This window comes from Cervus canadensis, chromosome 6 (assembly GCF_019320065.1).
Source record: "Cervus canadensis isolate Bull #8, Minnesota chromosome 6, ASM1932006v1, whole genome shotgun sequence".
Lineage (NCBI taxonomy): Eukaryota > Metazoa > Chordata > Mammalia > Artiodactyla > Cervidae > Cervus > Cervus canadensis.
Window position 1 is genome coordinate 8410694 of NC_057391.1, and position 22896 is coordinate 8433589.

The following is a 22896-nucleotide window of genomic DNA, read 5'->3' on the forward strand; positions in this document are numbered from 1 at the left end:
TGTCAGCCACGACTGAGCTGGGCTGCGAGCTCATCAACTGAACGGGCAGCAGGCTCCCAGGAAAGGGCCATCGAGTCTGCAGAGGCCACTCTCTGACAGCAACGGGGAAAACAGACTCAGAAAACCCAAGGTATTAGCCCCAATTACTCAAAATTTTAATGACACTTTAATACATGATAACATTGTTGATAATGGGAGATCTTAAAAAGTGCTAACACTTAAATATCTTATGACCGTCTTCCTTCACAGCCCCTGACTCTAATATTTGGATCATAATCTTTTTAATATAACATTATTTAGAAAAATCAATTGTCTTAGTTACATAACGGCAAAGTGTTGAAGGATTTAATTTTCACTCTCAGCAAAATTGCTGCAAAAGGTAATTAAGTGTTTCATACCAACTGCGTGATCACTTAACTCAGCTTTCCAAGGTTACACCAATTTTCAAAATGTAACCCCAAGATTTGTTCAAGTTCAAAATGGAAACTGAGCATTACAAGTAGGAGAATAATGTGAATTAGTATTTTAAATTAATATTAAAAGACTTAAAGTCTGTTTGGGGAAGTAAACACACACTCATTTTTTCACTCAGTGTTAGACCAGGGGAAAAGACCCCAGAATATTTGTGAAGGGAATAACTCACCCTTTCCCTTTGGCTTTGGAGCTCTTGGCCACTCTTTTCTTTCCAGCCTCTGACTCACTTCCACTCTCACTCGAGTCCCCACCGCTGTCCCCACTGCTGTCTTCCTCGTCTTCTCCAGTTTCACTTCCAGACTCACTCTCTGAAAAAAAATAATAACCAGATGCTCTCTGATTTAAAGCCACTTAATAAATACAAGGGACAGAAGCAAGTATCAACATTCATCACAAATGAAATGAGATGCTGAATTTTAATGCAGTGGAGCCCACTTGACCCATAGTTTCTATTTCTGCTGTCTGGTCACTCAGACCTCCAGAACCCTGCAGCAGAATGAGCACAGTGGGACTCCAATACACACAGAAGGAATAGAAAAGGTCAACCAAGTAAAACAAGGTGAGCATATCTTGCTCCCCAAACCCATACATGTCTTAGCTACAGCAAAACTTTTTATTTAAAGACTGATTATGAGGATGACTCATCAGAAAAGGCCCTGATTTGGGGAAAGAGTGAAGGCAGGAGGAGAAGGGGATGATGGAGGGAGAGATGGTTGGACTGCATCACTGACTCAATAGACATGAGTTTGAGCAAGCTCCGGGAGATGGTGAAGGACAGGGAAGCCTGGCGTGCTACAGTCCATGGGGTTGCAGAGTCAGACACGACTGAGCGACTGAACAACAATAAGGATGATATAAGAATAAAGAAATAATTTTATTTCTTCTACTTATAATGGGAAATTTTATTTAGAGAAACAGAAGGGATTATTGAATCTTCTTAGGAACAAATTCTGAGAGGGAAAAGAGTTGTTCAAATCACCTTCAAAAATTCCTAAATTCAAAGGCAACAAAGCAAAATCACTAATCAAAAAGTACTTATTTTAGCTAGTGCAAGAGTCTTCCATAAGTCAAAGAAATGATAAACTTACCCTGAGGAACTACACAGTTAAAACTTTTATGTATAAATTACGGCATACTAGGGCTCACTGCAGAAGTGATATATACAGCATATTTATGTGTATTTTAAACAGGAAGCATAATTTTTTGGTAGTTGAAATGATGACACGTGCAGAGTTGTATCCTGGATAAGATTCCTAGCCTATGATCTATCTGATGACATGTTCTCATGGAGGAACATGTTGCTGTTGTTCAGTCACTGGTTTGTATCCAGCTCTTTTGTGACCCCATGGACTGCAGCATGCCAGGCTTCCCTGTCCTTCACCACCTCCCAGAGCCTGCAAAAACTCATGTCCATTGAGTCAGTGATGCCTTCCAACCATCTTGGCCTATGATCTATCTGATGAAGTGTCCCCAGGGAAGAACATAACCTCCAGTTAAAATAGTATTCTAATAGGTAAATACCAGTATCTACTCTATGAAGATTAATCTATGTATCACACAGCAAAAAGCTAGGAATGCCTATATTCTTTTGGAATAGCTTAGAGTGATAAGTATGAGTTTTCAAAATGGAACATCCACGTTCAAATTCTGGCCCTGCCACATACCAAGGTGTAAGACCTCTCTAGGTCTTGGCTTTTTTTTCCAGCAAAGCTCCATCACAGAGCTGTTGTGAAGATTAAATGATTTGAAACGTGTAAAGGTGATTACAACACAACAGTGCTACCACATGGTAAGGCACTCATTGCCTTGAGCTTTTAAAATGTTCTTTTTTATAATTTCATAAGAAAAGAAAAAATTTATCATTTTGTTTATTTTTGGCTGCGCTAGATCTCTGTCGCCTTGCACGGGTTTTCTCGAGTTGCGGTGAGTAGGGGCGCCCCTTCATCGCGGGACAAGGGCTCCTTGCTGTGGCACACCGGCTTCAGTAGCTGCAACATGGAGGCTCAGCAGTTGTGGCACGTGACCTTATACTGGCTCCGAGGCACATGGGGTCTTCCCAGACCAGGGATCGAACCTGTGTCCCCTGCATTGGCAGGTGGATTCTCATCCCCTGAGCCATCAAGGGATTGTGACTTTTTACAAAGAACAAAATTCATTTTACCCAAGCTTTAGAAAACAAGACTGTTGATTAAGGGTGTTTTGAATTCGTTGTGATGTCAAAGTTAAGCACACATACATGTTAACTTAGATAACTGGCTTAAGTTATAACCAAACAAACAAAAAAACTTATAGCATGTAAGTTACTTTTCATGTTATTATGGGAGTTCAACATGAACCTGGATCCAGTTCACTCTAGGCATCATTTACTTAAATTTTCAAGTTAGGAAAATCCTTGAGGAAATTTGTTTATCTTCAAGAAGACATGTTCACTGGAAAAAAACTGGTATCTTCTAATGAGAAAAGTTTTCTCTTTCTTCTGGTAGCTAAAAAGGAACTCTTGCCATCCCTACTATATGTGTTCAGATAATGCCGTAAAAAGCCATAATGTTAATGGAATATTTCAAATACATACTGAAGAAGGTTAGACTCTAAATAGAACACGAGCTTGTGAATAAATGGGATGGAGACAAATGTCTATATGAGACACTCTTAACTACACAACGTATCTTTCTCAATGGTCTATATCATTCCTGAAATTCCGTATTTTTAGCATTAACTGTTTGGATTGAAGTAATTTTCCCCACTTTTCAGCTTATTACTTCAGAAAATAATGCATCACAGATTAATTTGTCAAATACTGAAAACAAAGGCTTACCAAATGTAAATTTATGTTTTTCAACACACTAATGAACATCCCAGGCAGTGTGGGTTAGAATTCAGAAAAGCATGAGTTCTTTTTTCAATTCTATCATTTTTCAGTTATGGGTCCAAGAGGCAATGTCAAATAAAAAGCAGTTAGAAATTACTTTCAAAACTTACATATCAAAATTACTTTGATATGTAAATGAAAGGAATCATTTCAATCGTATAAACTTCACTTAAACCTGCTGGTTCAATATTATGTTCTAGGCCTTATTGTTCTATAGGAAGCACAGCATTTAAGCCACGGTGAACAAGGTTTTCCAATGAATTAAAAGCCCACCACTGTCACTGCTGCTCTCAGAAGAGTCCTCTTCCTCCTCAGATTCGGAATAAAATTTCTTATCAGGATTCTCTTTCTTTGTTTTTCCTGCTGGGGTCCATTCTTTTGCCTGATTTTAAAAAAGTAAAAATGTAAATATCAACGAATTCTCATTAAGGGATCTAGTCTTCAGGCAGACTTAATCATTTGGAATACTCTGCGAAACCAGAAGGAAGTTTAAAGCCTCCGTAGAAAAGGCAACACTGAGAAGTCTTGGCGTTAAGACTGATTCCCACTACCCCTAAGTAGAGAAACATAAACTCTCACTCAGAGCCTATTATTTTAGATCCACAACCTTATATATAACATGTGATTTTAAATACTCCTGTATTCATTGGTCTACAGAAGATTCAAGCTAAAGTGAGACAGTCTAGAAGAGAGAAGGGCAATAAGAGGCAGACGCAGTAAGAGCGGTAAGAGATTCAACTTCACAGCTTGATGTTCTGTGTGCTGTGCTAAGCTGCTCAGTCGTGTCTGACTCTTTGTGACCCCATGGACCGTCGCCTGCCAGGCTCCTCTGTCCATGCAGATTCTCCAGGCAAGAATCCTGGAGTGAGTTGCCATGCCCTCCTCCAAGGGATCTTCCCAATCCAGGGATTGAACCCAGGTCTCACGCATTGCAGGCGGCTTCTTTATCATCTGAGCCACCAGGGAAGCCCAAGAATACAGGAGTGGGTAGCCGATCCCTTCTCCAGGGGATCTTCCCAACCCAGGAATCGAACCAGGGTCTCCAGCATTGCAGGTGGATTCTTTATCAGCTGAGTTACCCTGATACTGAGGTTTAAAAATAATAATAATAATGAAAAATTTGGTGTAGGCAACAAACAGCCTGTACCATCTCAACAGCCTGAACCCTGGGGTAACTCTTGACTTGTGTGTTTGTTATATCCTAGATACCTAATCCATCAAGAAAGTCTGTAGGCCCCTTGGTCCTTTACCACCTCGCTCAGAGCCACCTCTCTCTCTCCGATCACCACAATCGTCTCCAACTGGCTATCCGGTGTCTAGTTCCATCTCTCACCCCCACTCCAAGCTGGGTCAAAATAGCAGCTGGAATTATTTTATTAATCCCAATCAAGCTCCTCTTTCTTTGAAAAGGTCTGCAAAGGCTTCCCATTCACTTAGAACAAATGAAGCCCTTAACGATAAAAATCTGTCAGCCCTGCCTGACTCCTGCTGCTGCTCTCCCTCCTGCCCACTTCCCTCCAGCCACTCATCACAGTGTCTTCAAACACCCTAGACGTGCTCCTCCTTGAGGCCATTCTCCAAAGCTGATCCTACTTCCAGCACCTCACCCCAGACGGCCGCATGGCTCATTTCCTTCTTTCAAGACTCTGCACAAGTGCCACCTCAGGGAGGACCACTCTACTGAAAATTTCAACCTCCCATGGAGGCTGATCTTCCTTTGCACAAATTTTTTTTTTTGTCATAGCACTTATTACTTTCTAATATACTACAGTATACAATTTATATATTTATTGTAATTGTCAGTCTATCCCTGCAAGAACATTAACATCTGGAGAGCAGGATGTTTGAATATTTTCTACACTGATATATCTTAAATGTGTCTGGCACAATAACTATTAGTTGGGTGACAGACTCTTAAAACCTTTAATACAGTGTATTGAAGTAAAATAAATTATTTTCATAGGTGTGACTTTGATTCATTAAGAAAAACTTAAATCATGTTTCATGCACTCTCCTTTAAAGGGCAAGGAAATGTGTATTTTATAAAAGGTCAAGAACAGTTGAGATGCATTTATCTATCACACTTCAGAGTTTTCCCTATGTGCCAGTCTGCTACCGTAACATTTGTTGTAAAGAAATTGACAGTAAGACCAAGGTTCTTATTCAAGAATGGTTCTCAGCACTGGATGCCTGTCAGAATCACCTGAGAATACTTCTTTTTAAAATACTAATATCAATAATAAAAATACTAATACTAAAAATGCTAATGCTTGGGACCCACTTCCCAAATTCTGATTGGTCTGGTACAGGTCTGACATATTTGTTTTAAGATCTCCATATGAATATAGTATAAAGCTAGGTTTAAAAACCACTGATGTAGAGGGCTTATGGGCTTAAGATGTGTTGCTTACAAAGGTAAGCTTCAGTAATCTGGAAAATTACTATCTGGACAATAATAGAAAAATGAGCAAAAATTACTCAAATATGTATGAGTAAGATACTAACATAAGATCAACAGTACTGCTTTTTATGAACGTTTAAAATGCTCTGTCCTCCAGATATGAATAAAGACAGTACTCTATAAACAAAGTTTTCCTATATTTAATAAACAGTAAAGTTCATATTTTTCTTAAATCCAAATACATTTTTCTGCAGGCTAGTAAAATGTGCGTCAGGTCAATTTATGAAAAAAACAAGTATTTAATTAGACTATGGCTTTCAGGATAAGACTAAGTCATCATATAAGGAAAATCAGGCTCCTATGCTCAGAGGGGCATAATATTTTGACAGGGCCACAGATTCTCTATTCATGGAGTTTAAGGTTTTAAAGGGTAAAGACTAATAAGTATTTTAATTTTTGTTACGGTCTGTTATGACTATGATAATTGTATCATTCTTAGCAAAGGAAATAAAAGGGTAAAGAGAAGAGGAAAAAAAAATAACACAGCACTAATTTGAAAGTTTCAATATAAGATAAAATATTGATAGTAGATGTGTTTATAAAGCAAAATAGCCTTGATATGTAAAACTGGGAGAAAAGGATTTTCTAGAACCAAGTAAAAACAAAAATTGCAAAGAATCTTAAAAATTTACTAGTGTCATAATATATATAGTACCTAATATCCTGGAATGGATGGAAATGTGTAATGCAAAGTGACTTCTAGTGTCAGTGTGACTAGGTTCCATATTGTTTTGACTAAAATATTAATTGTCTAAACTTAGGCTGTTATTCTTGCTAAGTTAAATTTCATAGTAATAAGATATGACCCTGTAAGATGACTTTACAGTAAGACTAGGGTAACACATGTATTATGTGTATAAATACATTGATGTGACTTTAGAGAGGGATGGGGTAGAATGAAAGGCAAGAAAGATTATGTGAACACTACTTTCTATACTACTGCAGCCAAATTTGGTAATAAAACTATATATGCTATTTTTATATTTAATTAAGTCTTTATAGCATAATTTCAAGTCAATGTGTCCAGAGACAAACAGACTGAAACTGTTTTCTGCATGGCATCAATGGAGAGTGAGTTTTTTACAACCAAGTTCCATCAGTTATAATTATTCTCCATAATAAGTTACCAATTATTAATTTCCACAATGTAGTCAGCAAAATGAAAAAGAAGTCAATTTGTCTCTGTTCAACTGGACAGGTGAAATGAATATAAGAAAATAGGTTATTCAAGTACTGTCCCTATAGGTAGTTAATGCTTAGAAGAGCACAAGAAAATGGAAGAAGGCAGCCAACAACCAATCTATCAGTCAATATAAGAACACTGCTGAGACCAAATTAAATTGCATGGCATTGCTATCAATTTCTGAGATGATATTTTTATTTAATTTTCTTTCTTTTTTTTTTTTTTTTGTGGATTGGGGCAGCAAGGAGGAGGGATAAGGGTAAAAGCAGGGGTAGGATAAAAGGATGATTCTACTTGGGCCAAAACATGATGTACCTAATAGTGAAAAGGGACAGAACCATGAAAACAACAAACCATAAAAAGAAATTAGGAGAGAATATTACTTACAACAAAGAACATTCTCTTTGTATTCTAGTATCTGACTAAATGTTTCATAAATAAGCCAATCTTTTTGAAGAATACTTAAGAGTAGTATGTATATTCCAGGAGAAATCACCAAACTTAGTTGCAAGGAGATATATGGAACTTGTCAGTTTTATATTTTAAAAAATTATCTCTAAATAGAGATAATTTGTCACAACCTGAAAACAGTGTTGCTAATAAATACTAAGGACAGTCCAGATTTGCAACAAGCTCAAGCTTCCTCTCATTATGTTACATAATAAAATGCAGTAATCTCATGAACAGTGGACTCAGATATGAAGTGGTATTCCAGTTCCATCACTAACTAGCTATGGGAACTTGGGCAATTTACTTAGCTTCTCTGAACCTTGGTTTCATCAGCTGCAAAATGGGAATAACAATAACCATCACTTATAATCATTATAAGGTTTAAACAAATAATGATTATAAAATATTATCAAAGAACACTACCAGGGTTAGTTACTGGTTATTATTGCTCTGGTCACACTCCAAAGCCAGATAAGTTTGAGTAGTTAAGAGAAACATACTTTTCAAAGGAGTCAAATTAAATGGCTTTGCCCCAGAAATTTCCTGGCAGTCTAGTGGTTAGGACGTGGGCACTTTCACTGTTGTGCCCCACATTTAATCTCTGGTCAGGGAACTAAGACTCTACAACCTGCAAAGTGTGGGTATGAAATTCTTCTATTTAAAGTAAGACAGCTTTTTCCCCACTGTATAGGGAAAAGTCAGTAGGCAAGAAGATTAACTGACTTTCTCATAAAAATTATAGATAAAGAACAGTTATCTGAATCCTAGTTCAATATATGTGCTGTACTGGAAAGGCACCCAGGATGTAATACATAATTGTTCTTTTTATTAATTCTATTTAAAAAAATATCAGATATATTTCACATAATCAATCTCTAAACAATCAGAAGACCCCTCTCCTTATTTTTCTTGTTTATATAAGAAAGAAAGAGATAATATTAGGAAAGAACATAAATTCTCTTATTTTAGTGGCCAGCATGTTATAAAGACCTAGGAAAAGAGTATTTATACAGAGACTTTTTTTTTAATGTGAAGCAATATGCTATTCATTAATTGTGACCTTGTTCAAGGATATTCTTAGTACATAATGCTTCCTATTTATATTTGGCTTCATGTGAAAAAGGTTCCTCAGAAAAGCCAAAAGAACACTTTGTATGGTTTTTCTGGAAGAGATAGCAAAAATGATTTGGAAAATATTGACAGGAAGCTTATGAGTCTCTAAACTAAGTGGGAAAAGCTCAACTCAATGAAACTAAATACCTTAGAAATTGAATCTGCACAGCTACAAATGCAGTATCACAAATGTGGGTGGCACTGATGCAGAGAATTCAATTCTCTATTTCCTTGAAGAAAAGGAACAGTACATGTACAATGACATAGGAATACTACAATATTTAGTTCCCATAGAAGAAAGATATATCTAACACACTACATTTAGAAATACCAGAACATTTTTCAGTTTTCAACCCCCCAGAAAAGCTTTTATACAAAACAGTAGCTATCCTAGAATCTCCTACTGCTTGACAAAATTAATTTCAGAAAGGTCAACTTACCAACTCTATTACTTCTACATTTCGAACTGATGGGTCAGGCGCCACCTCTGGCCAATTAGATAATTCCAGGTACCCAGTTGCTTTGGTGTTGAGAGTGTGAGATAAAGTGCCAAGCTGGAAATGATCCCTATCTATTAAAATAAAGGAAAATATAAAATAAACAATCTGAGCTGCACAGAACAGAGAACAATCCTAATCAGAGCTCAAGGTAATTGGCATATTACCTCAAATGTCAAGGAATAAATATAAACTAGGAAACTCTTCACAGGTCAAAAAAACTGATTTCAGTCCATAGATTACAATAATCTCCCCGATAATGGTCAATAAAAAAGCTAATCAGTCAGTGTGTTTAGAGGTGTTGCTCTGATATGTAGCTTCTCTAAAAATTACTTTACTGTGAATATTAAGAATGACAGCACAGTTAAACAATCCATATACATGTCTTGCCACCAACACATTCAGAATTTTAATAGTTTTACTACAAAACTGAACTGCTTTTTATCCCTTTATAACAATTAAATAAGAAACAATATGAAAACCAAAGTATATCATTTGATTCCCACTGTAAGGGCTACTTGTGAAACCGATAAATTACTCCTTTTAAAAAGCTGGGGAAAATAAGTCAATTTCCATCTCTGAAAAGCAAACATACATAAAGGGATACTACTATGAAATAATTCTTTCCGGAAAAGCTTATGTTAGTGTACACAGAATATTTAATAACTCACTATTAAGGTGAATTATATATTCCTTATTAAACAAAGCTATCTATTTAAACCATAAATGAAGTCAAGGTCTGCAAATACAACACAGCTTTTATCTATTGTTCAGTCAAATCATTTGGTTAAGAATAAAAGTCAGAAGATTTAAATTATTTAGGTAAATAAGGCCTATAAAAACATAAACTTGAACTAACTAATATAAAGCTTGTATCGGAGAAGAGATGAATGAGTAGAAAGCACAGTTTTCGTATTTATATATTTATACACTAATCACATATTTTCTAAGAGTTAAATTTTAAACATGTTAAAAATGGGACATAATATCATAATTTCTAAGAAAACATAAAATATCCTGCAGGTATATTCTGATAATAATACCTTTAAAAGGAGATTCAAGCACTGGTGCGGGTTTCTGCGCCAGGAATATTTTTTTGGCATATTTACTTAAAGCTCCACTCTTCTCATTCGGAACAATAAGCTGCCTAATAAATCTTGTACGATCTCTGATGTCGTAGTTTTGATCATACTTGCCGAGATTTAATATGTACTGGGTAAGCAATTTTGTCTGTTGGAAAAAAACAGAACAAGATGAGAATACAGTTATTTATGATTATTGATAACTCTGGATAAACATATTTAAAGAGGTAATAAAAATGAATGGTTATGTCAAACAAATGTTGTTCCATAGGGAATATGCATTTCTAACGCTGCAAATGGAATTCTGAAGCCAAAGCACATGTCCTCTTCAGTATTGGGGAGGTGAATGCTGAGTACTGAGAAGCAGCCATGTGCTAGATTATTAAACTGCTGAAGTGGAAAGAAAGGCATCATTAAAAAAATAATCATATATGGCAAACCCGCTGAAGGGTCTACGTGAGAATAATGAATGTGGAAATACAACTAAAAACATGGCACTCAAAACTTAATCGGAAAAATATGCAGGACATCAAAACATCAGAGAGTATTAGGGGGCTGGCAAACTGCTTCTCCTGAGGTGTGTTTTATGAAGAGATACTGTCCCTGGCATAAGCAGTGTCTGCACTCTGACTGCACTCAGTTACTTTACCCTGAATTATGACCCATTAAAGCAGACACATGAATCACTGAACTGGATTACTGCAAATTATTTGCAGTGCATTTAGCTGTTACTTTTTCATAAAAGCAAGCTGCTGATGCCCTCTAAAAACTAGGATAAAAGACTCCTTCCATTTTTTCCCCATATTGCTTATGGCCTCTAGTAATATTGGTCATTTATTTATTTATGTTAGGGAACAACTTATTATAGTAGCTTTTACACTCTAATAAGATTTCCTAAGTCAATTTTTGACTGTACTACATTAACATATATTGAGATAATTTTAATAATAATTAAACCAAAATTGAAATGTTAACAAAATAGGTTTGTATTTTCAACTCATTACTTTATTGAAAAAGCATAATTTTAATTTAGAAGGTTACACATATACAATTCTAACTATAAACAGGATTCATAATACATGGAAAAAATAAACATCTACATTAGAACATTTTATAGACATTAGAAATGGATTAAAAACAATAAAACCCATCAAGTCAGATAGAACTAAAGATAGTTCTATAACAATAAGTCAAGATACAGGAATGGTGTGGCAAACTCTTTTACAATATTAATTCATTAAGATAATTGATTTGGATAGAAAGCAACCTTCTTTCAGTAACAATCTATTTAAAAACCATTAACCTAGTTTTACTAAAGTAGAACTACAAAAAACACAAATGAAAAATGTTAATAGAGCTATTCTAAATTTGGTTAACAACAACTGCTATTCACTAATTACTAGACTAGGTTGGTTCAATGACAGATAAGAAAATTTCTATGACTGATTTTTTAAGGACAATCAGCAAAACAGTCACTAAGTGAATAACCCAGGTCAATCCAAGGTACACTGGACTGTGTAATCAACTTGCTGGGATAACCTGGAAAATATATCTTACTGTTAAGTTTCTTCAACTATAGTGAGAATCCATAACTAAGTTAACTCTCTAAAGTACATTTGAATGTTGGGATTTAATATGCAACTAAAATAAATCAGATAAAAAAGTCAATTTATTGCAGTAATTTTTTAAGCTAGTGGAGTGATTCATCTCACTTTTATTTCTAGTCTCTGAAATTAATTTTTAGGAAGTTAATTATTTCAAATATTAACAGATTCCATTTAAAGTGAGATAGAAAATTTTAAGTTATTAATATTATGTAATTTCTATAATATGCACTTATTGACTATAAAACTTTATTATATTGGTGGGTTATGAAATAATTATTCCAAGTGTATTTTCAAAAATAAAATTCTAAAAGATAAAAACATATCCAGGTCCCATGATGCATTAAAAACATAAACAGAATATTTATTTACTCACACCTCTTTATTCACGTACCTTAATCAATTTCTTAGCTCTATCTCTAAAACCAAGTCATTGGTATTTATCTAAAGAATGTAATTTTATATGTTATTATTTTTAATTAAAAAAATAAGATTGCTTACCATTATCTTCAAAATGGAATTTTATGATCATGAATTATGAAAGTATTGACATTTGCAACTTATCCTTAGCTATAGAACTTAAACATTTTTAATGGAGAAAATGCCCTCTTTACAGTCTGAATGATCCAATAAGCATAGAAAAAATTCTGTTGAATAAAGGATATTCTCAATGCTTTCATGTTAAAATTTGTAAGTATTTCAAGCCTAGATAATTAAATTTTTTCCCTCCAACGAAACTATCTTTATGAGATAGAACTTTTGAATAATTCTCTCTAGCTTAATATTTCATCAAATTTAGATACTGCAAAATCAACTGCCTTCTCAATTTCATTTCATTCTAATACAAAATATAAACTTAACCAACTAAAATAGTAGCTCCATCAAAAAAATCTTCATCATAGCTGAAATACTGCAAATGAAAGAACTTCTACAATAAATTATTAGCTCTTACCATTTAATGTGCTCAACTCTGCCTTTGTTTTTATAGGGATATATTTCAATGTCATTCTGTTTGCAAGATTTGTTTCCAAGAACTGTTATTTGCTAAACTTTTCAAAAGCTGAAGGTTGTTGGAACTCTACCTGGTAAAAACTTTAAAGGTTTCCAAATGATTTTGAATAAAAATCTAACCAACACACAAAAATGTCACTTAATCTACTCCCCACCCACCCACCCACCCAATCCAGGCAAAAAAGCCAGTATATAACACAGGCTAATAATTTACAAAGTAGTTTTTCACAAAATCACATCTGTAAAATCTTGCTGGTCACATGCAGCAAAGAGAACGGAGTATGAGAGTGTGTGCCGTCATGCTGAAGTATGCCTTTTCAATATTAGCTTCATCACAAGAATTTTGTAGTTCAGTTAAACCACACATATCAAGTATCAGTATAGTTGACCATTATAGTTTTATTTCAATTGGTAAAATAAGCAGAGTGAGTTTGCATGCACCACAACCAATTCCCAAAATATTTCTGTTCCATAGTTTTCTTAATTTAATAAGAACGTTGCTTTTACCATGACAACATTCGTTCAGTGAAAGCCACGTTGGGGCTTTTAAATTTACAATAATAGCATTTACAGTGAATTTGACAGAATAAACTTTCAAAAGCTTTACTCAGATTTCATTTACACTGACAGAAGAAATGTACAAAAGCTTTGAGTAAAAATGGTCTATTATTGGATTTAATTGTTTTTTTATTTGAAAACCAGCAGCATCACTTGGGTCCTTTTTCTGCTAATGGAGCCAGTACACTAACCGTCACTGCTTCATTCCTCATATGTGCAAAAGAAAACTTGTAATAAAAAATAAAAAAAACCTACATTTTAAAGTTACTTGCTCTATATGAGATCATGTCTCACAGAAAGGGATGTAAACATATTTGGCACCTATATACATTAAATCATCACCCTGAGGCTCTGTCTTCCAGTTTTGAAACTAGGTGCTGATCCTGTTTTAGCAGATTTATCTCATCTTCAGTTCATTGTGTGGTCAGTGGTATCACTGTGATTTTCATGGTAGATGGTACATGCTGACGAACATTTTGTACAGGTTAAATAATGATACAGAAATTCTCTACTTCATTCTTCATTAAATATACACTTCAAGTTTTCAGAATTTATTGCTGATGGATTTATAACAAAATAAAAAAAGAACAGCCAAATAATAAATAGGTTTTGGATTTACAGTACACAGTAAATGACAAAACTACTGTAGCAAGAGTGCCCTGACCACTCTAATAGTTTACAGCAAGATTGTTCTGTCTCTATCTCCTGCACATATTTCGTCCACAACCAACCCCTAGGTTCCCATGCTTTCCTCTTACTCCAGCCGCTGACAGTTGGGAGCTTCACGCTTTGCACAAGCTGTGACACACATGCTGGTTACCATCAAGTTACCATCAGATGAAACACTTACACACTCACGTCACCACCACGGGGAAAACGAGGGACCTGCCTTACGAGGGCACGTTTTCTCAGTACACATCCCACATGCTGCTCTAAACGGGAAAGGTTAGTCAGGTTGTATCTCAAAAAGGTTGGGAAAAGAAAGACAAAGTCTTTCCATTTAAATGTTTCTCATTTTAAAATGAAATCTCTGTTCACTACACCTGTGTCTCACAGGCCACCAGACAAAACCATGGCAAAGGTTAGAAGTCCAACATGAAAATTTACAAACTTACTCTGACTTATTTTGACGCAACTCTCCTTGGACAGAAAGGAGATCAAACCAGTCAATCCTAAAGGAAATCACCCCTGAATATTCATTCACTGGAAGGACTGAGGCTGAAGCTCCAGTGATTCGGCCACCTGATACGAAGAGCCTACTCACTGATGCTGGGAAAGATTGAGGGCCAAAGAAGAAGGGAGTGGCAGAGGATGAAATGGTTAGATTGCATCACTGATTCAAAGGACATAAGTCGAGCAAACTCTGGGAGACAGTGAAGGACAGGGAAGCCTGGTGTGCTGCAATCCATAGGGTTGCAAAGAGTTGGACACAACTTAACAACTGAACAATAACAACAACAACTTCATTAAAAATGAAAACCCTGGGAAAAAGCCTGAACTGGATGGGACACTGAGACAACAGATAAAAATCAAATCTGTCCTGGGCAACAGAAACAAAGAAAACAGACACGATCACATAAACAATCACAGCATTTCAATATGACTGAAGGCTCAATCAAAACCAGACTGGACATTCAGCAGTACATTTAAATGGGTTTTATCAAAAAAATACAAGATAAAGAGAATATTATAATGCACCATAAATAACAGAAATATTCAATAGCATATATACAGCTTTATATCCAATTTTTATGTCATATTCTTTTCCTGTTTATATTTAAGGAGTCATTTCTGAGAAAAAAATTTGGGGGGAATGCTTTGTAAATATGAAGAAATCCAATATTCTAAAAAAACTGCTCAAAACATGGGCATCACATTTTTACCTAAATACTCTTGACAAGTAATAAACTGGTAAAAACTATTTGCTCAACAATAGCCTTCTTCAAATATTATATAGGTCAACACAAAATAATAAAAGTTATCTTAGATTATAGTCCTAACATGAGCTTACATATATATTAGTTTATGGAATGTTAAAAAACATACAGAACTCAGCATTTAAAATTGGTTTCACATGGTTGTAACTTTTAAACTGAAGGATACTGGCAAATGTGTTTAGGTAAATTTAGGAGAACTACACAGAATTCTTAACGTATATCAGCGGCAAATGTAAGCAGCTCTAGTGTTCTAGCTACGACTAAATAGGGCTTTAAATTTTTTTAATTAAAAATTTTATTAAATGACTCGTTAAATTCTATACTGCTTTACAATTTTCAAAAGTTTCACAGAGAGGATTTCAGAAGATCCTATGACCTTTCCCTCCACCGCTATGTCACCCCTCCCCCTTCCCTCTCCTCACTGGTAACCAGCAGTTGTACTCTGTATCTGTGAATTTACTTCTTTTTTGTTTTATTCACTAGTTTGTTGTACTTTTTAGATTCTACATAGATTCAAGTGATATCACACAGTATTTGTCATTCTCTTATTTCACTTAGCATAATGCTATCCAAGTCCATGCATGTTGTAAATAGCAAAAATTTTATTCTCTCTTATGGCTGAGTAGTATTCCATTATCCATGGACAGAGCAGCCTGGTGGGCTATAGTCCGTAGGGTCACAAAGAGTCAGACATGACTCAAGCAACTGAATGAGCAAGTATTCCATTATAGACATATATCACGTGTGTATATATATACATATATACATGTATGTATATACATACACACATATGTACACACATATAATATACACTATATAGTATATGTATACACTATATGTATATGTATACACTATATAGTATATGTATATATACTATACATCATATATGTGTTTCATTATACTGATATATCTATATCTAGCCCTCCCTCCCTCCCTCCCCCCATATATATGTATATCACATCTTCTTTATTCATTCATTGGTTGACAGATACTTAGGTTCCTTCCATAACTTGGCAATTGTTAAGTAATGCTGTTATGAACATTGGGGTACACGTATCTTGTACTTTTGTGTGTGTGTGTATCTTTTGATTAGTGCTTTTGTTTTTGTTTTTTTGTTGGCTATCTACCCAGGATTTGAACTGCTGGGTCACATGATAGTTCTACTTTTAGTTTTTCTGAGAAATCTCCATACTCTTTTTCACCATGGCTACATGAATTTATCTTCCCACCAACAGTGTATAAGGATTTCCTTTTCTCCAGATCCTTGCCAATATTTGTTATTGGTGTTCTCTTTGATTATAGCCATTCTAACAGGTGTGAGGTGCTATCTCACTGTGGTTTTCATCTGGATTTCCCTAATAACTAGCAATTCTGGGTATCTTTTCATGTGTCTGTTGGTCACCTGAATTTCCTCAATGGAAAAATGTTTATTCAGTTCTTCTGCTCATTTTCTAATCAAGTTGTTTGCTTTTTTGATATCAAATTGTATGAGCTATTTATATATGTTGGATATTAACCCCTTACTGATCACATCATTTGCAAATATCTTCTTTTCAGTGGACTATCTTTTCATTTTGTTGATGGTTTCCTTTGCTGTGCAAAAGCGTTTAAGTTTAATTAGGTCCAATTTGTTTATTTTTGCTTTTGTTTCCTTTGCTTTAGGAGATGGATCCAAATAAATATTGTGATTTATGTCAAAGAGTGTCCTATGTTTTTCTCTAGGAGTTTTATAGTATCCAGTCTTACATTTAGGTATTTAACCCATTTTGAGTCTATTTTTGTATACAGTGATAGAGAACATCCTAATTTCATTCTTTTACATATAGCTGTCTAGCTTTCCCAGCACCACTTACTAAAGAGTCTATCTTTTCTTCATTGAATATTCTTACCTCTTTTGTCATAGATGAATTGACTATAAGTGTGTGGGTTTTTCTCTGAGCTCTTTATTCTATTTCACTGACCTATATGTCTGTTCTTGTGACAGAATCATACTGTCTTGATTATGATAGCTTTCTAGTACAATCTGAAGATTCCCTGGAGAAGGAAAATACCCACTCCAGTATTCTGGCCTGGAGAATTCTATGGACTGTGTAGTCCCTGGGGTCGCAAAGAGACGGATATGACTGAGACTGAGCGACTTTCACTTTCACGTACAATCTGAAGTCAAGAAGTGTGATTCCCTCAGCTCTGTTCTTTCTCAAGATTGCTTCGGCTATTTGGAATTTGTTTCCATACAAATTCTGAAGTTACTAATTCTAGTTCTGTGAAAAACACCATTGGTATTTTGCTAAGGATTGCACTGTAACAGTAGATTGCCTTGGGTAGTATGGTCATTTTAACAAAAGTAATTCTTCCAATCAAAGAACATGGTATATCTTTCCTTTTGTTTGTGACATCTTCCATCTCTTTCACCAGTGTCTAATAGTTTCCAAGTACAGGTCTTTCATCTCCTTAGGTAGGTTTATTCCTAGGTATTTCATTTTTTTTAATGTGATGGTAAATGGGACTGTTTCCTTAATTTCTCTTCCTCATAGTTCATTGATAGTATACAGAAAACCAGATTTAAAAAAATTTTACAGTATACACATTTTTTTGGTCAACTTGAGTGTTTTACCTTTATATGTTTTATCCTGACTTTTTCAATGCCAAGAAAATTTATTCAAGAAAGGTTATAAATGTCACTGCATAAAGCCTGTGTCATCAATGAATTTTTTGAGTGTTGTATCTCTGGTTCTAGTTTTGCAATAATCCCTATGATTTGTGCACTTCTGTAAAGCATAACGATTTTTAGGAATATATATGTCAAATTATAAATAACTGACCATATTAAACTCCCATCTTACATATTAGGAAACTAAGTCTTATGCAGATTGTATAATCAGTCCAAAATCATGTAGCTAGTAAGTGATAAAAGAGTATTTGAAGGCAGACAGTCTAATATTTGAACCTGTACTTTTTTTGATTACCACCTGACTTCCAGCAATTGACATTAAATAGTTCTAAGGTAGTCATCACACACCAACTGCTTTCTAAATTTCCACTGAAAGAGCCCAAAGTCAGAAAATTAAAGAAACTTACAGAAAAAGTTCATCTACAGAGTCTTAATCATAATTTTTAAAAACTATATGAACAGCTTTATATCTCCATACCAAAAAAATTAAAATATTAAAGAATATGTAATACTAGACAAAATATTGATTTTTCAGGTACTGTATTTTTCAGTTCTAGAACTTCCATTTATTTTTTATTATATTTTATTTCTCTGCTAACAGTTTGCTTTTCATCTATTGTGAATACATTTTCCTTTATGTCATCAATCATTTATAAAAGTTGCTTCAAATTTATACCTGTAAATTTCCACATCTGAGTCATCTAGAAGTTGGTTTCTGGTTTTTGTTTTCTTGAAAACTGGTCATATTTTCCTATTCTTGTCCACTATTATGCTAAAATAAACATAAAATTTACATTGCAACCATTTTTAAGTACACAGTTCAGTGTTACGCAACCATTACCACCATTAATCTCCAGAAATTTTTATGTCTTCACAAATTGAAATTCTATACCCATTAGACAGTAATTCTCTGTTTGAGTTCTTACGTTGAGTCAATTGGGATTTATCTTGGACATTATGAATGCTGTCCTGTAGAAACCCTAAACTTTGCTATATTTTAGGTTGGGTTCAAAGCACAGACTGTTTCCTCAGTGCTGTCCAAACTGCAGTTCAGTTCCTTTATTACTAACTGCTGTTCTAAATCCACCATGCATATATGTGGTTCAGGTGTCAGCCAGAGACTTGGACAGAATTACTCAGATTTTGAGGCTCCTCACACTGGCTCTTTCCTTTCTAGAATTCTTCCTTAACTTTTCAATATCTTTGGTGGTAGTTTTCTTTTTTACCCCACTAAGCGGCTTGCAGGACCTTAGCTTCTTGACAGGGTCTGAACCTGGGCCCTCAGCAGTGAAAGCAAGGAATCCTAACTGCTGGACCAACAGGGAATTCCCTGTGCTTTTCTTAAACTCTGTCCTCTGCTTCCTCAGGCAGGAGGACTCTGGGTTTCCTTCCGGAGTTTCAGTCTCTATGTGTTCGTGCCAACTGAAGACTGAATTCGGGATCAGACCCAGAGAAGTGTCAATTTCCCTTCAGAATCTTCCCACTTTTAATTACTCTTCAGAGACTTCAGAGAGTTGTTTCCTTTTTATATTTTCTCAGAGTTTACAGTTGCCCAGCAGGAATTTACTCAATACTACTAAAAGCAGATTGTTGACTAAGTTTCAAAATCTCTTTTACACTAAATAAAGACATTTGAGATATTAACGAAGTTTATTATTCAATTATTCTTAGGCATACAATTCCTATATCTAATAAAAATCAATCTAGACAGCCCCTATAATTAAATAATGCAATAAAAATTCTGAAAATGCTCACTGAGAGATCTAGGCCACAGGGAAGTTGGATCTACAAACAAATATTGGGACATCATGGCAAATCGGTTTCTAACATTGTGGCCTGGTCTCCCTAGTTGAGTTTTAAAGATGGCTAAAATTAACATGTATAGAAAATACATTTTTTTACATTTATAAGAATTTTAGTCTCATCTCATATCCAGTAGATTATGAATTATGCAACTTAAAAATGCTGTCAAGTTAATGGAACTTAAACATTATTCTTTAGTGCTAATTCTCACTTATGAATTCTCTAAAACTCCTTGAGAAATGAGAAACTGGATAATAGAACACAACCTTAAAGGATACCTTTGTTCATCTATTTTTATATTTAATCATTTAAAAACAATGAGTTTTTTTTTTTTTTCTAATTGTAACTGTTTCACCAGCTGGTGGTCAAGTCTATTATTGTTATCTAGAAGTATCATTCTAAAATACACAATACAACACTTCAAAAGTTCAGCTCCAAAAATGAGTTCAAGAAAAAAAAAACCAGCTGAGTGCAAACTATGTTGTCTTCAAAGTCACTGAATAAAAAGTTATGGAATACACTTTATAATTTCTGAACATAGAGTACTATGCTCTATTATTGGTTATTTGTTGCTCCAAAGAACCTTTATTTAGTTTTGTAAGACATAACTACTTCAGTGTTGAGTAACATAATAATTTTGTATTACTTTTCTTTGATGATAATATGCAAGCTAGATTTATTTACAGCAGCCAAACCATTGTTATGATGTGCTGTGTTTAGTTGCTCAATCGTGTCTGACTCTTTGTGACCCCATGGACTGTCGCCAGGCAGGATCCTCTGTCCGTGGGGATTCTCCACGCAAGAATACTGGAGTGGGTTGCCATGCCCTCCTCCAGGGGATCTTCCCAACCCAGGGATCAAACCCAGGTCTCCTGCATTGCAAGCGGATTCTTTACTGTCTGAGCTACCAGCGAAGCCCATTGTTACAATAAGGCCATAAAAATCATATATTCTAGATGTCACAGTAACATTCACAATACCATACTAACAGTAAAAAACAATGACTGTCAGGCTAAAACAGTGTTTTTATCAATAAAGAAGCAACTCAACAGCAAACACAGTTTTCCCCTCTTTTACTCAGCTTTTAAAAAATAACTCATTGCATGAATTAATTTACAAGACACTTGGAAATGACTAACTTATTCCTTTCAAAGACTGACTTAAAAATGTAAATATAAAATCTAAATCATAGAAATATGCTCAAAATATTTGCGATTATTTGGTCAGAAATTTGATATACCCATCAGCCAAAACTATATTAATGTAACTCACATCACAATTAGGAATGAAGACAACCTGAAAATATACAAAAATTAATTTGAGGAGTTACCTGAGATTTCTCATTCTTTTTCCTTTGTCTAAACAGCTATTTAGACAAAGGAAAAAGAATGAGCAAGATCCTATATTATACACAGAGGTGATTCTATGCATTTTATACATACAGGCTATTTCTTTAATCAACAGTTAGTTCCACAAAGTCAACTGACTTAAAAAGTCAATATTCGAAACTGCAAACATGGTCAATTATACCCCTATTAAAAAATATTTAATGGCTTTCCCTTCACGTGGAGGATCAAGTCCTGCCCTTGCCTACCTTTCCAAACTCAGCTTTAGGTTTCCTGGGGCACCATGGTGTGTCGCGACTCTGACCCCTGCTCTCCTCTCTCCTTATTCTGTATAGTGAGCCACTCCTTAAAAGCCCTTAGTCAGGAGTCTCATCCTTTATGATACACTGTTGACCTCTCTCCTCGTTCTATTTCAGACTTGCAATAACTTTCTCCTCTGGAGTTCCACTGTGTCACAATACACTATTATAGTACTTACCATGTACTATTTCATTTTTTTATGTTTTTCTCCTCAACTAGACCAGAACACCGTCTCTACACCGCTACCATCTGAAGTAAAACCTTAAAGAAACAGGCACCTGGTAACTGTTGAATGGACAGACTAATCTACAAATGGACATAGCTGCTTGATCAGAGCAAAGAAGAAAGTAGATTCCACATAGGTAAACTAAGGATTAGTCTCTTACCTGTTTGGAGTTGGTTAAATACAATTTTGCTCCAAGATTTAAAATCTGCAGTTTCACAAGATCATCTTCGCTGGTGAAGCTTTTAGCTGTCTTCCTCAAAACATCAGGGGCAATTTTAGGAACTCGTTCACAGTTTTCTCCAATTAGCCAAAGAATACTTGCTCTAGCCACAGGAACCTAATAGTAGAAGCAGATAATATAGAAATATTGCAAATAAAATAATCACACTCTCCTTAATATTAACACAGAAAAGGCTTTAAATATTATAAAAGGTTTTACATCTATTAATTCATTTAACGTATATCCAGGAAGTCCTCTTATATTTACAGATTTTCTTCAGTTACCAGAAAATCTGATTAAAACTGGTTTCGTAAAGGGAAAACCACTGGTCTAGAATCTTGATTCTATCAGAGATCTGCAAACCCCTGGGCCAAATCTGTCTAGCCTAGCCCATTTGTTTATTTATCACTGCTGCGGCTCCTGTGCTGTAATTGCAGAAGAGTAGTTGAAGCAAGTGTGTTAGTCGCTCAGTATCTCCAGGCTCCTCTGTCCAAGAAATTCTCCAGGCAAGAATCGTGGAGTGGGCTGCCATTCCCCATAAAGCTGAAAGTATTGACTTACCTACCAATTTACAGGAAAAGTCAGCTGACCTTTGCTCCAGGGCATGGTTCACAACTCTCAATGCCTATACAAAGCGTCCAAGGTTAGGACTAGAGTTTGAGTTAACTCCGGGAGGTGGTGATGGTCAGGGAGGCCTGGTGTGCTACAGTCCATGGGGTTGCAAAGAGTCGAACACAACTGAGCAAATGAACTGAACTGAACTGAGGACTGTAGGGTTTTGGTATCAATTTTAAGACAGTAGTTCTATGATGGGGCCCTGGAATCCATGCTCCATGAAGCATCACAGATGATTCTTGAGACAGGTGGCTTGCAAACCACATTTTGAGAAGCCATGGACAATACAGACAGAGGAACAGAGGACCCATTTAAGGCCCTGATTCCAAATCAAAACTGTTATTGTTTTCTATGTATCTGTATCTACAGAACTGGCAAAATTACCAAGATCTGCTTATAAAATCATGAATGCTGGTCTATGATTTGGTCATCAATAAAAGAAATAGGAATAAGATAAACTTGTCCAATATGGCATT

At 35.2% G+C, this 22896-nt stretch overlaps 1 protein-coding gene across 2 annotated transcripts in view; it reads right to left on the reverse strand.

Annotated features, from left to right (window-relative positions):
* AP3B1 (adaptor related protein complex 3 subunit beta 1) overlaps positions 1–22896 on the reverse strand; it is a 227847-nt gene that overhangs the window by 89147 nt on the left and 115804 nt on the right. For both annotated transcript variants that reach the window (XM_043470725.1, XM_043470726.1), the window contains exons 15-19: positions 21746–21922; positions 10091–10277; positions 8991–9121; positions 3617–3725; positions 644–782 (exon numbers count right to left, since the gene is read on the reverse strand). In XM_043470725.1, the coding sequence (XP_043326660.1) occupies positions 644–782; positions 3617–3725; positions 8991–9121; positions 10091–10277; positions 21746–21922 (743 nt within the window). The remainder of the gene's footprint in view (positions 1–643; positions 783–3616; positions 3726–8990; positions 9122–10090; positions 10278–21745; positions 21923–22896) is intronic.